Source organism: Bolinopsis microptera, chromosome 9 (assembly GCF_026151205.1).
Source record: "Bolinopsis microptera isolate Bmic1 chromosome 9, MBARI_Bmic_1.0, whole genome shotgun sequence".
Lineage (NCBI taxonomy): Eukaryota > Metazoa > Ctenophora > Tentaculata > Lobata > Bolinopsidae > Bolinopsis > Bolinopsis microptera.
Window position 1 is genome coordinate 8,379,709 of NC_087080.1, and position 17,296 is coordinate 8,397,004.

Below are 17,296 nucleotides of genomic sequence, written 5' to 3' on the forward strand. Positions count from 1 at the left end.
TAAGACTGTCGATATAATACGTGCAAGGATATTTACCCTGAGTTGAAGATCGTAGTTACAAACTCTAGCAATTTGTCTACAAAATTTCTTGATTTAGACATCAATCTTTCACGTGCGGTTCATTATTAAGCTTTCAAGCAGTAGACTATTTTATTTTCTATATTCTATCAGACTTTTACTTAAGAGTTAAGTCTAGTTATACATTACTTTATCATATTTTATTGATCTAAGGTGTAGTATTGCCAGATCTCAGTTCAATTTGTAACGGAGTTTTATATTAACAGGAAACAATGTAACAGAGTCAATATATTTTAATGTTGCCACGGGGTGGCAAGTCCCCATACATCGTAGTCCGATAGTTTCACTGCGTCATAATATATAAACAGCACGCAGTTTATGATATGAAAACGAATAATTTCAGAGATATGACTCCTTCACGGTAAAAGTTTTATTTTCTGAATTAAAGATGGCGACATTTACATATCTATAAATATTCGGACCTATTTAAATGAAAATCTGGTAAACATATTAGGTCTGGTTAGTACCACATAATTAAATTATAATGTAAAACTGCCGTATATTAAATGTAAACTACTGTTTTACTATTTATTATATATTTTATCGTATTCAAAGTTTTAAAATATCGTAACTAAACACCATAACTCTAAATCTTCGTTAATATTAATATACTTTATACTCTAAACATGATGATGGACCGTGTGGTTTAAATTTCAATCATTATGCATTAAATGAGACATTATAAATCTCGATTCACACAAAGTAACGTGATAACACCAACAATATAAAACTGGGAGTTTGAGCCCCGTTTACAGTGAAATCTAAATTATAATTTGTATGCAGTCATCCAGTCATCAAAAAAATATACAGCACTAGATTGGAAAGTGCATTACACATTACAGTTTAAAACATTACAACCAACAGTAAAGTTATTTTCAGTGGGCTCTCTTTGGAGTTTTGCTGTATAAAAGATACCGACCAATTAGTCTTAATGTTTGACTCAGTTACTGCTTAGAACATTGTATTTGTAGCATTCCATGTTTATATAACAGTGGTACCAATATATCAGGATGTATGCAATACGAAATTGTTAACTCCTGCCACTCTCCCATTCAGCAATTAGGGATCGTGCAAACAGAAGAATAACGATAATAATTCTTCTAATTAGTCTGTCCTACAATTTACAATTTACGAATCAACAATCCATAGTCCGCTCAAAGAATCGATGTGATTTGGACGGCTGTAAGGAGTAGTCATCCCTAAAGAGAGTTGGCTGATCTACGGTTAAGAAATCTGATAATCTGGGTGTTTACCTGGAAACGGGAAAAATCACACGAGAGAAAGTATTCACCAATCAGATTAAGTATATTAAATTAATATTCAAAATATCATGATAATATAAAATAAAAATATCTATTTCACAATTACGTTACTTTCCATCATAACTGTACACAGTGGAACTTTACGCTGATCCTGCAACCATAGCAACGAAGTAGATGATTCCCCCGGCAACTATTAGAACTAATTGTGTGATGATTGCAGCAATAGCCAATTTCCTAGCCTCCTGGGAAAATGGTATATGAAAAGGTTTCCGCACCGATCGTAATCCTACGGTAAAATACATTTTTATACAAGGAAAGCAATAATTATCCTAGCAAAAGGAACTAAATTCAGATTCAAATTTCAAATAGTTAAGAACGTACCTCTCCAATTCTTCTTCCTCCCTCGTAATCTCCGCGTCGAACACACCGTTGTGCCTCGCGAGCTTTCAGTACAGCAACCAGTCCAATCGGCCAGAAGAAACACAGGGCTGCTATCCGGGCTAAGATTATGTTCGTTTTTGGAGGGAATCCTTGGTATGCTTGGTATCCTTGTTGTACCTACGTTACACATTACGTTTAGGTTAGAGAATAACTATTTAGTTTGTTATTAAGTCGCTATTATACACGATTCAAGTTATATAACAACAGTTTTAGTTTTTATTAATTAAGTTGCTTTACTGTGCCTGGCGAGGGAGTTTGGGAAATGTTTTGAAGATGATTTCAATAGTGTATTGAAGTTTAATATCACCGCTATCAAGATAAAACTTACACTCAGCAGTATTTACCGTAGTGCAGGAATATCACATTGAAACCAGAGTACTGACTATAGATTGCTAAGTCCCCTTGAATAGTACAACAATTATGAGACATTTCAGGTATAATTACTAGCAGGGACCCGTCTTATCAATATTTTTAAATGAAATCAACTTTTTATGGAAGGTAAGCACTAAGCCTATACTACACATTCTCTATGATTGTAAGCTCAGTATCTACCTAACTGTGGATTCTGTGTTCACATAATCGCAAAAAATGAACAAAATCGCCCATATCTCAGTTCGCGATATTTGCGAAACTCATTTCACTCAAAACAATAGAACTCAATAGGGTTTCAATGTTTTTATATGAAATTTTCAGAGTCAACGTAGAATTACATTTCGACCTTAAGTTTTAAAATGGAATTTTGAATTAGGCCTTTAAAAAAATTTTGCGGCCAAATTCTGAAATTTGCCAGACATTTATGGGTAGAAATCGATCAAATTTGGTGCATATGCCCAAATATGGTCATATAATGGCTTTTGGCTCATAATTCAGTCATTTTTTGTCCACAGTTAGGTAGATACTGAGCTTATAATCATAGAGAATGTGTTGTATAGGCTTACCTTCCATAATAAGTTGTTTCATTCAAAAATATTGATATTTGACCAATTGATGGGCCAAAATCAATCAAATTTGGTGCTTATGCCCAAATATGGTCGTATGGTTTTTGGCTCATAACTCAGTCATTTTTTGACCAATCTTGATGAAAATTCATATACGAGTTCAGGGGACCACCTAAAGAGCACCTAAAAATCTGGGTTTTGGGCATGTTCAGGGTATTTGGCTAAATTGGGCCTAATTTGGACCAAATATAGGCGTGGCTGCCGGCTGCCCCGTGGCACCTTTTGGCGGTTGAGGTCCGGGACCCCCTCAAAAGTTCGGTCACCGGTCCTAGCTTGTTGGTCAACTGCTATCTCGAAACCAAGTTTCACAAAAAAAATCAAGGTGAAAAATATACCTACCACAACGACTTGTTGTTGAGGATATTGTTGAATAACATAACCTTGACCGGGCTGACCTTGAGCGGGCCGGGGATACACCTGAGGAAATCGAAGTAGTTCAAATTCAGTCAAAATTGAGAATAAACATTAATAAGTCCAGGATAAGCTGAAAATGATTCGTTACAAATACACTTGTGTCATTAATGATGGAAGTTCTAGTTTTTAACAAAAGTATCCTTCTGGGGATGAGAAATGTGAGACCAACTGTGGGATATCATAATCGAGGTCTATATAGAGGTATTTACTTGTGGATTCTCGTGGGGAGGTGGAAATATCTTTCCAGACTGGTGACATGCGCAACCATTAACCAATGACCTTCCAGCATTGATCAATCAAATTAAAAAACACATCCCCATTATAATATACATCTACTATATACTAAATTATAAATGGGTGATGAGTATTTTAAAAACCACGAAGATGTAAAATAAAATCTGACAAACTTGTTGAGGAGGGTACCCTTGTTGTCGAGGGTACCCTTGTTGAGGTGGGTACCCTTGTTGAGGGTTCTGTTGTTGTTGAGGGGTATCTGCTCCCTGTTCATAAGATGGTGGTTCATCTTCATCTTGATGTTTAACGTAGTCTACCATGATAATAATCGCTATTTTACGAATATTGTATAAGTTTATTTTATTGCGATAAATAATTTTATCATGGATTAGCCCCTGGCCCTAGAGCTGATCACCCCACGTTTAGCAATTTTAGGCAAGTGCAGAATCGCAAAGTAAATGTAATTGTGACGCACTTGTTGTTTATAATTGTCGTTTATACTTTTAGAGTACCGCACCCTAAGATTTGACAATCCTAGTTTAAGGATCAGTTATAGATGTAAAAATCTATATTTAAACTAATAACATTAAATAATGTTTGCTCGCGGGAATCGTTTAAAAAAAAGAACATATTTGTAGAACCCCCTCCATGGACCATTTATTCCATTATTTCTGCCCTTGTTTCCTAAAAACCTGCTTTAGTGCAATTCCCGATACAACGTGTATCTATAAAATAACTAGCCGGCGCAGATAATTAACTGATCGAGTCCGGAACTCAGAACTGCTAACATATACTGCAGTTAAGACTCGCTACTGATAAGATCTCGCACAAACACGGACCATGTGCTCAATTCATTAAATCACTGAATTAAAAATCTAAACATGGTACAACTATAGTTGTTTTTATGTAACTAAAGACACAACAACAAACATACAAAAAACGCGAACGGAGTGACAAAGAGAGTATGAGGTCACTGATATATGACCCACAAGTCGTGCGCATTGTAGGAACGAGAATATATAATGCGGCACGTGCAAATATATTTGTGACACGTTCTAGTATTGCGTTGCTGTGAGCGGGACGAAATGCAACACGTGGGAGTCATCCCTGTGTCACGTGGGAGTTATTATTCCTGAATTGTGTCCCATGTGCGTATCAGAGCACTATAAGTTATATTAAGAGATGTGTAACACTGTTATGTAATGGTTGTTCAATGTTCAATATAAGGGGTCATTCATAATAACTAAGTATTTCTTAAGTAAATACTCGCTAGTAATTACTTAGATTTTTCTGAGTCTCAAAATCGGTATTCACAAAGTTTGAGCATTTACTGCCCAGTAAAAACTAATACTCAAGCTGAATTCATCGTGAGTATGACTTACATGTTCAAGTAAATACTCACTAAAATGCTCTCAAACTAGCACTAAAATACTCAAATCAGTATTTTAAGAAGCACGACAGGTTAATTCAGATCTTTTGTTTGCCATCTTATGTTAATGGGAAAATACCCAAATTCGGATGTACATCGATGTATCGAAGGAATGTGAAATAAACATTTTCGAGGGAAATTTGTGTCGAGTACATTCGACATTCGCACATCACGTACCGCATATGTCTGTGATGGAATTTGTGATATCGCAATCTTGAAATGGCGGCAAAATGACAACACCCTTGACTCCGAAGATAATTCAGAATCATTCTTGATATCTATAATGAATGTTTCGTGTGCGATATTGTGTCCCCTACAGGTAATTTCACGTCCCTTTTACAGTGGTTTACCGTGATTTACTGTAGTTTTCTTTTATCCACGGTAGTTTCCCGAAACCCACCGTAGTTTTACTGTGGTTTGCCGTCAATTTCTCAAACTTTATTAAATACATATCGATGTTCAATAATTACCTAGCAGATTATTCTAACCCAATACCGACAGTGATAGAAAGGTAATTTTTTATCAATTTGATGCTTGATGCGGACGGTAAGCTCAATTATATGTTAACTATCAATGGTGGTTGGAAATTGCATTTCATATTAGCTTAATTAGCAGTGTACGTTTGTTTTCACTGTTCAACCTATTACAATCATCTCGGTACGCAATTTTTATCGCTAGTCCTAGCCAAAGCTTTCAGAGAGGTTTTTTATAACTATTTTTTGAATTGATGACTGATCTGCGTTACTTGGCTCCTGAATGTCGTGGGGACACCATTTTTAGCTTTAACTAACCGTAATGGTCGCATCTATATTGGACTTACAAGGAAGCTTATACTCTAACGTGTTTATTTTTCTGGGAAAATTTGCAAAAACGTCATCCAATCGGAACAAAATATATTAGAGCTTTTGTACTGGCAGTGAGGCGTCGTCCCTGAAAATTTGAAGTGAAAATATCAATTAGAAGGGAAGTTATTGACGTTAAAAGTCGTTGAGCAATAGGTGAGAAAATGATTTGAGAATGTGAATTCGGTTCTCACATTTTGAGCATGAGTTTTGATCATTTGCTAACTTTATGAATACCAATCTTGAGTTAGTTTTGGGTGACGAGTAAATACTAACTTTATGAATACCGATTTGAGTGCTAGTTCCAACTCTGAGCATTTACTAGCGACAAAATACTCAGCCCAGCAAATACTTAACTTTACGAATACCAAAAGCGAATTTGATCTCAAAATCTAAGATTATCTCACAATTTGAGTCTGAGTTTTCGTTTTTGAATGACCCCTATAGATTATAACTCAAGGGTGCTACACTCGATCTTCAAAGTTTTTCTAAAGCCCCCCCCCCCCCCCCCCCCCCCCCGACAGTTAAAACCAACTTGAATCGATGTATCTTCGGACGCTGATTCTGAATCATGCTCCCCTGGCAAAATATTGGCGAAAAAACTGTCTCAATCACGCGATATCACAGTGCTGGCAAGCACGACCGCCGCCATTATATTCACTATACTATTTACCTCTAAATACTATATATAGAACTAGTATATATACTAGTTCTTCTTAATCTATTAACCACTCTTTCACAGTTCATTATTAAGCTTTAATCAATCAGTAGACTTTTACTTAAGTCTAGTTATACATCACTTCATCATATTCTATTGATCTAAGGTGTAGCATGCCAGATCCCAGTTCAATTTGTAACGGAGTTTTATATTAACAGGAAACAATGTAACAGAGTCAATATATTGACTCTGTATCATATATATTTTAATGTTGCCATGGGTGACAAGTCCCCATACATCGTAGTCCGAATTCCGATCGTTTCACTGCGTCATCTTACTATCTTAGTCTTACGATATGAAAACGAATAATTTCAGAGATATGACTTCTTCACGGTAAAAATTTTCTTTTCTGAATTAAAGATGGCGACATTTACAATTACATATCTATAAATATTCGGACCTATTTAAATGAAAATCTGGTCAGTACCATCTAATTACAGTATAATGTAAAGCTACCGTATATTAAATGTAAACTACTGCTCTACTATTTATTATATATTTTATCATATTCAAAGTTTTAAAATATCGTAACTCAACATCATAACTCTAATTCTTCGTTAATATTAATATACTTTATACTCTGAACATGAACTGTGTGGTTTAAATTTCAATTATTATGCATTGAATGACACATTATAAATCTCGATTCACACAAAGTCACGTAATAGCACCAACAATATAAAACTGGGAGTTTGAGCCCCGTTTACAGTGAAATCCAAATTATAATTTGTATGCAGTTATCCAGTCATCAGAAAAAATATACTGCACTAGATTGGAAAGTGCATTACACATTATAGTTTAAAACATTACAAGCAACAGTAAAGATATTTTCAGTGGGCTCTCCTTGGTTCCACATTTAAAAGTTTAAAGGATAGAGCGAGATTCGTAATTTGACAATTTATATTTTATACAGTAAAACCCCGCCGCGCTTGGAGTTTTGCTGTAATATAAAGGATACCGACCAATTAGTCTGAGGTTTGACTCAGTTACTGTTAGAACATTGTATTTGTAGCATGTTTATATAAACGAACATTGGTACCAATATCAGGATGCATGCAATACGAAATTGTTAATTCCTGCCACTCTCCAGTCCCCTGTCCAGCAATTAGGGATCGTGCAAACAGAAGAATAAAAATATTAATTCTTCTAATTAGTCTGTCCTACAATATACATGCGAGAATCAACAATCCAAAGTCCGCTCAAAGAATTGATGTGATTTGGACGGTTGTAAGGAGTAGTCATCTCCAAAGAGAGTTGTTAAGAGATCTGATTATCTGGGTGTTCACCTGAAAACGGAGAGAAAGTATTCACCAATCAGATTAAGTATATTAAATTAATATTCAAAATATCTTGATAATATAAAATCAAAATATCTATTTCACACTTACGCTACTTTCCATCATAACCGTACACAGCGGAATCAATAGCAGAATCAACAGCAGCGATGGAGATAGCGTAGATGATTACCACGACAACTCCTAGAACAACTCCTAGAACTACTTGTGTGATGATTGCAGCAATAGCCCATTTCTTAGCCGCCTGGGAAAATAGTTTATGAAAAGGTTTGCGCACCAACCGTTCTACAGTTAAATGCATTTTTATACAAGGAAAGCAATAATCGATCCTAGCCAAAGGAACTTAATTTAGATTCAAATTTCAAATAGTTAAGTACGTACCTCTCCACTTCTTCTTGCTCCCTCGAAATCTCCTCGTCCAACACACTGTTCTGCCTCGTGAGCTTTCACTACAGCAACCAGTCCAACCGGCCAAAAGAAACACAGACACGATATCCAGGCTATGGTACAGTTTGTTTGTGGAGGGATTCCTTGGTTTCCTTGTTGTACCTAGGTTATACATTAAAGTCATTATTGTAACGGTATATTAGAACCAGAAATAAACAATCAGCTAGCGGGAATAATATATAAACCCGCAACGCCTGTGTTTATCTTATACCACTATGTCTTCCTCATCCATCGAGTTGATTCCTGGCAGAAAGAAAGGCAGCCACAACGTCCTCTACGACGGTCACCTCTACCACCTTAACAGAAAGAGGGAAGACAAGACCTACTGGAAGTGCAACAAGTGCAAGTCCCGCCTGATCCTTGTCCAGGACACCTTCTGTTCTGCTACCCCTCATGACCACGAATCTCAACCAGCAGAAATTGCAGCCCACCGCTCCAAGTCTAAAATGAAGACCCTCACAGCTACTACTGAGAACTCAACTAAGCAGATTGTTGCAGACTCTGTCGCTGGACTATCCTTCGAAGCCTCGTCCCGGCTCAACTGTGATCCCAAGTCCTTGGCACGACTAGTCAGACGAGCTTTAATGTTTACTTATTATTGTGTGATTTAAATTACTGTATCAGTATATTATCTATTATTCTTTGACCAAATTTCTGCTTAGTCAATTATCTCGAAAAATCTAATAATCACAGTGCTGGCAAGCACGACCGGTGCATTTATTGTGGGTATACTATGTACCCCCTTTACTATTATACCCCCTTTACTATTATACCCCCTTTACTATTATACCCCCTTTGGTACACGTTACAAGCCTCTTTCGTGCACGCGAAGCGTGCACTCCGGCCGGAGGCGGCGGCCGAAGGCCGCCGCCTCCGGCAGGAGTTTTCAGGCATTAAGACTCATCGGAAGTCGTTCAGCAGATTTATTTTTAGTTCAAAACATTCTAATTTGATGTCAAAGATGACAGGAATAAAAAATAGTTATGTTGAGATTTTTAAGAAATTTGCATAAAATACTCGCCAGCACTGTTATACGAAATTCGGTAAAAAACCCAAAATCGCCATATTCAGGTGCCTTAAAAACCATGTTAAAATCGAGTTAGAGATCTGAAATTTTTCAGGGCGTCTAGACGTTGACCAAATCGACTGCAAAAAAAGTTTCAGGTTTCAGGAACATCGGGAAGTGGGTTTTCTAGAACCCCTGTTTTACGACAGATTGTCGTGATATATACATATATATATATTTTACCAAAACCCATAATCATGGGTAGAGTGGACCGCTGTCAGTGTCTCTCTTTCCCAAACAAAAGGAAATGATATTAATTTGATTGACCGTTCTCAAATGCAAAATGATACCGAGAATGAAATCGGTCGCTCGCTTTTCCCATTCATTCACGGCTTACGAATTGTATAATTAAGTTTCGATTGATTACATCAATCAGATGCTGTAAAAATCTCTTTGGGTTGCGTTCGGGTCGATACCTAGTATTTCGGGGTAAGGGACAAGGGTGGTAGTTATTACTTATTGAACAAGCTGAAGTTTATTGAATCTTCATTGCCGAGTACAGCTGCCTTTGGATAGTTCTTCTTAATCTATTACAATTGTAAATGAATGGGAAAAGCGAGCGACCGATTTCATTCTCGGTATCATTTTGCATTTGAGAACGGTCAATCAAATTAATATCATTTCCTTTTGTTTGGGAAAGAGAGACACTGACAGCGGTCCACTCTACCCATGATTATGGGTTTTGGTAAAATATCATCTCTTTTTGATTATAATGTCAGGGTACTTTATAAAGTCGAAATATAAACTGATATCTTCATTAATAAGGAGGAAGTTTCAACGATTTCGAAATTTTTCCTTTAAAAACATTTCCTTGTGTTTAGGGAAGCATATCGGTCGATCACTGACTGAATATGCCACTTAATACTCATTCAAGTAAGCATTAAATTCATATATAATGACATTAAACTGTCGTGGCAAAGCAGAATTTGTTGGAAATCACGAATGAGCAAAATTCTCACCTTTCGCACGTGCAAACTTTGAGCGGACGTTGCGTGCGCATCCAATATTGAATCGCCGTAAATTTTTGCATGTAATTGTTTTATATATAGTTTGATAAGCATGCAAAGTTTCAAAGTATTTCAAGAAGAACTGTAATCACAACGGCACTCTAAAGTCGACTGAAAATGACGAAAACAGCAATTTTCATTGATTTTAGCGATTTTCTATCAATTTGGGCGTGTCCCCACGTGTGCAACTTTTCGATTTTCAACTTTAAAACTAGCCTAATGCACAATTTATACCTATAGGAAGCAGAACTGAGCTCCACAACCCAAGGCATAGCCCAACACCAGAGAATACTAAATCGCAAAATTGACGTTTTTATAAAATAATTCTTCAAAAAAGCACAAACTTCAATGACGAATATCTTTATGAAGGAGCAAGCTAGAAAAACTTTCCGGTAGATTTTCAGAATGCTTGAACAATTATCTAAGGTAAAAATTTCCTCAGATTTTGAATAAAATTACTCCTTAATGGTTTAAAATTAATTTTAAAAGTTAATACTTTGTCAAAAATCAAGTTTTAAAAACGGTTAACTTGATGACGTCATCAAGGGGTGTTTATGACGTCAAATAATTTTTTTACACAATGTAAACTAAAGTATAAACAATTATTTGCAAGACCTGTGGTCGGAAATGGCTGTATCTTTTATACTTTTGAATCTATGGACACTTAAATACAGGCTACAATTGACTGGCAAAGCGTCTATCCCTGAATATGTATATATGTATATATCACGACAATCTATCGTAAAACAGGGGTTCTAGAAAACCCATTTCCCGATGCTCCTGAAACCTGAAACTTTTTTTGCAGTCGATTTGGTCAACGTCTAGACGCCCTGAAAAATTTCAGATCTCTAACTCAATTTTAACATGGTTTTTAAGGCACCTGAATATGGCGATTTTGGGTTTTTTACCGAATTTCGTATAACAGTGCTGGCGAGTATTTTATGCAAATTTCTTAAAAATCTCAACATAACTATTTTTTATTCCTGTCATCTTTGACATCAAATTAGAATGTTTTGAACTAAAAATAAATCTGCTGAACGACTTCCGATGAGTCTTAATGCCTGAAAAACTCCTGCCAGAGGCGGCGGCCGGAGTGCACGCTTCGCGTGCACGAAAGAGGCTTCCGACGAGTATCAAAGGGGTTATAATAGTAAAGGGGGTATAATAGTAAAGGGGGTACAATAGTAAAGGGGGTACATAGTATACCCCCAATAAAGACACCGCTCGTGCTTGCCAGCACTGTGATCAGGGATAGACGCTTTGCCAGTCAATTGTAATCTGTATTTAAGTGTCCATAGATTCAAAAGTATAAAAGATACAGCCATTTCCGACCACAGGTCTTGCAAATAATTGTTTACACTTTAGTTTACATTGTATAAAAAAATTATTTGACGTCATAAACACCCCTTGATGACGTCATCAAGTTTACCGTTTTTAAAACTTGATTTTTGACAAAGTAATGACTTTTAAAATTAATTTTACACCATTAAGGAGTAATTTAACTCAAAATCTGAGGAAATTTTTATCTTAGATAATTGTTCAAGCATTCTGAAAATCTACCGGAAAGTTTTTCTAGCTTGCTCCTTCATAAAGATATTCGTCATTGAAGTTTGTGCTTTTTTGAAGAATTATTTTATAAAAACGTCAATTTTGCGATTTAGTATTCTCTGGTGTTGGGCCATCCCTTGGTTTGTGGAGCTCATTTCCGCTTCCTATATAGGTCTTTATTGTGCATTATGCTAGTTTTAAAGTTGAAAATCGAAAAGTTGCACACGTGGGGACACGCCCAAATTGATAGAAAATTGCTAAAATCACTGAAAATTGCTGTTTTCGTCATTTTCTGTCAACTTTAGAGTGCCGTTGTGATTACAGTTCTTCTTGAAATACTTTGAAACTTTGCATGCTGATTAAACTATATATAAAACAATTACATGCAAAAATTTACGGCGATTCAATATTGGATGCGCACGCAACGTCCGCTCAAAGTTTGCACGTGCGAAAGGTGAGAATTTTGCTCATTCGTGATTTCCAACAAATTCTGCTTTGCCACGACAGTTTAATGTCATTATATATGAATTTAATGCTTACTTGAATGAGTATTAAGTGGCATATTCAGTCAGTGATCGACCGATATGCTTCCCTAAACACAAGGAAATGTTTTTAAAGGAAAAATTTCGAAATCGTTGAAATTTCCTCCTTATTAATGAAGATATCAGTTTATATTTCGACTTTATAAAGTACCCTGACATTATAATCAAAAAGAGGTGATATTTTACCAAAACCCATAATCATGGGTAGAGTGGACCGCTGCCAGTGTCTCTCTTTCCCAAACAAAAGGAAATGATATTAATTTGATTGACCGTTCTCAAATGCAAAATGATACCGAGAATGAAATCGGTCGCTCGCTTTTCCCATTCATTTACAATTGTAATATATTAAGAAGAACTGCCAAAAGGCAGCTGTACTCGGCAATAAAGATTCAATAAACTTCAGCTTATTCAATAAGTTATAACTACCACCCTTGTCCCTTACCCCGAAATACTAGGTATCGACCCGAACGCAACCCAAAGAGATTTTTACAGCATCTGATTGATGTAATCAATCGAAACTAATTTATACAATTCGTAAGCCGTGAATGAATGGGAAAAGCGAGCGACCGATTTCATTCTCGGTATCATTTTGCATTTGAGAACGGTCAATCAAATTAATATCATTTCCTTTTGTTTGGGAAAGAGAGACACTGGCAGCGGTCCACTCTACCCATGATTATGGGTTTTGGTAAAATACAGATATACATACATATTCAGGGATAGACGCTTTGCCAGTCAATTGTACCCTGTATTTAAGTGTCCATAGATTCAAAAGTATAAAAGATACAGCCATTTCCGACCACAGGTCTTGCAAATAATTGTTCACACTTTAGTTTACATTGAATAAAAAAATTATTTGACGTCATGAACACCCCTTGATGACGTCATCAAGTTAACCGTTTTTAAAACTTGATTTTTGACAAAGTGATAACTTTTAAAATTAATTTTATACCATTAAGAAGTAATTTTATTCAAAATCTGAGGAAATTTTTATCTTAGATAATTGTTCAAGCATTCTGAAAATCTACCGGAAAGTTGTTCTAGCTTGCTCCTTCATAAAGATATTCGTCATTGAAGTTTGAGCTTTTTTGAAGAATTATTTTATAAAAACGTCAATTTTGCGATTTAGTATTCTCTGGTGTTGGGCCATGCCTTGGGTTGTGGAGCTCAGTTCTGCTTCCTATAGGTATAAATTGTGCATTAGGCTAGTTTTAATTTTGAAAATCGAAAAGTTGCACACGTGGGGACACGCCCAAATTATAGAAAATCGCTAAAATCACTGAAAATTGCTGTTTTCGTCATTTTCTGTCAACTTTAGAGTGCCGTTGTGATTACAGTTCTTCTTAAAATACTTTGGAACTTTGCATGCTTATCAAACTATATATAAAACAATTACATGCAAAAATTTACGGCGATTCAATATTGGATGCGCACGTAACGTCCGCTCAAAGTTTGCACGTGCGAAAGGTGAGAATTTTGCTCATTCGTGATTTCCAACAAATTCTGCTTTGCCACGACAGTTTAATGTCATTATATATGAATTTAATGCCAACTTGACTGAGTATTAAGTGGCATATTCAGTTAGTGATCGACCGATATGCTTCCCTAAACACAAGGAAATGTTTTTAAAGGAAAAAATTTCGAAATCGTTGAAACTTCCTCCTTATTAATGAAGATATCAGTTTATATTTCGACTTTATAAAGTACCCTGACATTATAATCAAAAAGAGATGATATTTGACCAAAACCCATAATCATGGGTAGAGTGGACCGCTGTCAGTGTCTCTCTTTCCCAAACAAAAGGAAATGATATTACTTTGATTGACCGTTCTCAAATGCAAAATGATACCGAGAATGAAATCGGTCGCTCGCTTTTCCCATTCATTTACAATTGTAATAGATTAAGAAGAACTACCCAAAGGCAGCTGAACTCGGCAATGAAGATTCAATAAACTTCAGCTTGTTCAATAAGTAATAACTACCACCCTTGTCCCTTACCCCGAAATACTAGGTATCGACCCGAACGCAACCCAAAGAGATTTTTACAGCATCTGATCGATGTAATCAATCGAAACTTAATTATACAATTCGTAAGCTGTGAATAAATGGGAAAAGCGAGCGACCGATTTCATTCTCGGTATCATTTTGCATTTGAGAACGGTCAATCAAAGTAATATCATTTCCTTTTGTTTGGGAAAGAGAGACACTGACAGCGGTCCACTCTACCCATGATTATGGGTTTTGGTCAAATAATTAACAAAAAATAAAATAATTAACTAATGAAATACGAATAATTATGCCTTTATTGCAAAGTTCAGTATGGATCACATCAAAGTGGTTAGGTTTAGATATTAGCGGTAGTGATTCAGTCCGGTAGTGATTCAGTCCTAAAATATACCTCAATCCCTACCAATAGTGATTGGTAGTGATTCTCATTCAGTCCGTTAGGGATTCAGTCATGTAGTGATTCGGTCCGGTCACCTTATTGATTAAGTTGCTTTACTGTGCCTGGCGAGGGAGTTCGGGAAATGTTTTGAAGATGATTCCAATAGTGTATTGAAGTTTAATATCACCGCTATCAAGATAAAACTTACACTCATCAGTATTTTCCGTAGTGCAGGAATATCATATTGAAACCAGAGTACTGACTATAGATTATTATTATATAATATATAATTATAGTACAACAATTATGAGACATTTCAGTTATAATTACTAGCAGGGACCCGTCTTAACCTAAGGTGGTGTCAAGAGACACCAATATTTCTTTATTTTGCGATTTTAACACCACAATAATATGTTGGTCCAAATTTTGGGACCTTAAGTTCTTAATATTGAATATTGCTAGGCCAATTATCATTTCTTCATGTTGGTAAAAAGGCACAAACGGATTCGACCCAGCCAAGAAGGTTTCATAATGTTATATCTCTCACGGTTTTCGCAGGAACACATCTTAAATTGATGTCGTGGTTGGAGGACTTCGCCGCTTCGACGCGCCGCGCGAACTAGCATTCTTGCTTCGCAACTAGCATTCTTGCTTCGCAACTAGCATTCTTGCTTCGCATCCGTCGTCGATCGTTGCTCTGCTTCGCAGAGCAACGATCTCGACGGATTGACATCGTCAATCAAATTCAAATGTCGTGGTGTCAGTAAAATGGGAAAATAAAATGAAAACTTTCAAAAAAATGTACCTACCACAACAACTTGAGGTTGAGGATGTTGTTGAATAACATAACCCTGACCGGGCTGACCTTGAGCGGGGGGATACACCTGAGGAAATCGAAGTAGTTCAAATTCAATCGAAATTGAGAATAAACATTAATAACTCTAGGATAAACTGAAAATGATTCGTTACAAATACACTTGTGTCATTAATGATGGAAGTTTTTAACAAAAGTATCCTTCTGGGGATGAGAAATGTGAGACCAATATTGAGAAATGTGGGGTATCATAATCGAGGTCTATATAGAGGTATTTATATGTGGATTCTCGTGGGGAGGTGAAAATATCTTTCCAGACATGTGACAACCATTAACCAATGACCTTCCAGCATTGATCAATCAAATTCAAAAACACATCCCCCCTAGAATCTACATCTACTTTCTACTAAATCATAAATGGGTGATGAATATCTTAAAAACCACGAAAATGTAAAATCAAATCTGACAAACTTGTTGAGGTGGGTACCCTTGTTGAGGTGGGTGCTGTTGTTGTTGAGGGGTATCTGCTCCCTGTGCATTATGAGATGGTGGCTGATCTTTACTGTAGTCTGCCATAATAGTCGCTACTTCGATGTATTTTATGAGAATTTTATTTTATCTCAGTAAATAAATTAAATTGAGGTGGGTACCCTTGTTGAGGGTACTGTTGTTGTTGAGGGGTATCTGCTCCCTGTTCATAAGATGGTGGTTCATCTTCATCTTCTTGTGTAACGTAGTCTACCATGATAATAATCGCTATTTTACGAATATTGTATAAGTTCATTTTATTGCGATAAATAATTTGATCATGGAATAGCCCCTGGCCCTAGAGCTGATCACCCCACGTTTAGCAATTTTAGGCAAGTGCGGAATCGCAAAGTAATTGTGACACATTTGTTGTTTATAATTGTCGTTTATACTTTTAGAGTACCGCACCCTAAGATTTGACAATCCTAGTTTAAGGATCAGTTATAGATGTAAAAATCTATATTTAAACTAATAACATTAAATAATGTTTGCTTGCGGGAATCGTTTTAAAAAAGAACATATTTGTAGAACCCCCTCCGATTCCATGGACTATTTATTCCATTATTTCTGCCCTAATTGTTTCCTAAAAACCTGCTTTAGTGCAAGTCCCGATACAACGTGTATCTATAAAATAACTAGCCGGCACAGATAATTAACTGATCGAGCCCGGAACTCAGAACTGCTAACATATACTGCAGTTAAGACTCGCTACTGATAAGATCTCGCACAAACACGGACCATGTGCTCAATTCATTAAATCGCTGAATTTACAATGTAAACATGGTACAACTATAGTTGTTTTTATGTAACTAAAGACACAACAACAAACATACAAAAAACGGAGTGACAAAGAGAGTATGAGGTCATTGATATATGACCCACAAGTCGTGCGTATTGTAGGAACGAGAATATATAATGCGGCACGTGGAAATATATTTGTGACACGTTCTAGTATTGCGTTGCTGTGAGCGGGACGAAATGCAACACGTGGGTGTCATCCCTGTGTCACGTGGGAGTTATTATTCCTGAATTGTGTCCCATGTGCGTATCAGAGCACTATAAGTTATATTATTATTAAGAGATGTGTAACACTGTTATGTAATGGTTGTTCAATATAGATTATAACTCGAGTGTGCTAGACTCGATCTTCAAGATTTTTCTAAAAGGCCCCCCCCCCCCCCCCCACCCCGACAGTTGAAACCAACTTGAATCGATGTATCTTTGGACGCTGATTCCGAATCACCCCA

At 36.3% G+C, this 17,296-nt stretch overlaps 2 protein-coding genes across 3 annotated transcripts in view; one reads left to right on the plus strand and one right to left on the minus strand.

Annotated features, from left to right (window-relative positions):
* The window catches only part of LOC134820849 (vasculin-like protein 1), a 632,099-nt gene that overhangs the window by 304,836 nt on the left and 309,967 nt on the right, over positions 1-17,296 (plus strand). The gene's annotated exons all lie outside the window — the stretch shown is intronic.
* Positions 292-16,104, minus strand: LOC134820613 (uncharacterized). Of its 2 annotated transcripts, none has more exons than XM_063831115.1 (5): positions 15,993-16,104; positions 15,573-15,591; positions 3,119-3,174; positions 1,722-1,898; positions 292-1,582 (listed from the first exon to the last, which is right to left on the minus strand). In XM_063831115.1, the coding sequence occupies exons 1-5, from the start codon at positions 16,095-16,097 to the stop codon at positions 1,481-1,483; spliced, it is 459 nt and encodes a 152-aa protein (XP_063687185.1). In that variant the 5' UTR covers positions 16,098-16,104; the 3' UTR covers positions 292-1,480. The 2 variants fall into 2 exon arrangements, with proteins under 2 accessions (XP_063687185.1, XP_063687184.1); XM_063831114.1 differs by lacking the exons at positions 292-1,582; positions 1,722-1,898; positions 3,119-3,174 and adding exons at positions 6,796-7,702; positions 7,805-7,955; positions 8,093-8,260 and having other exon boundaries at positions 15,517-15,591.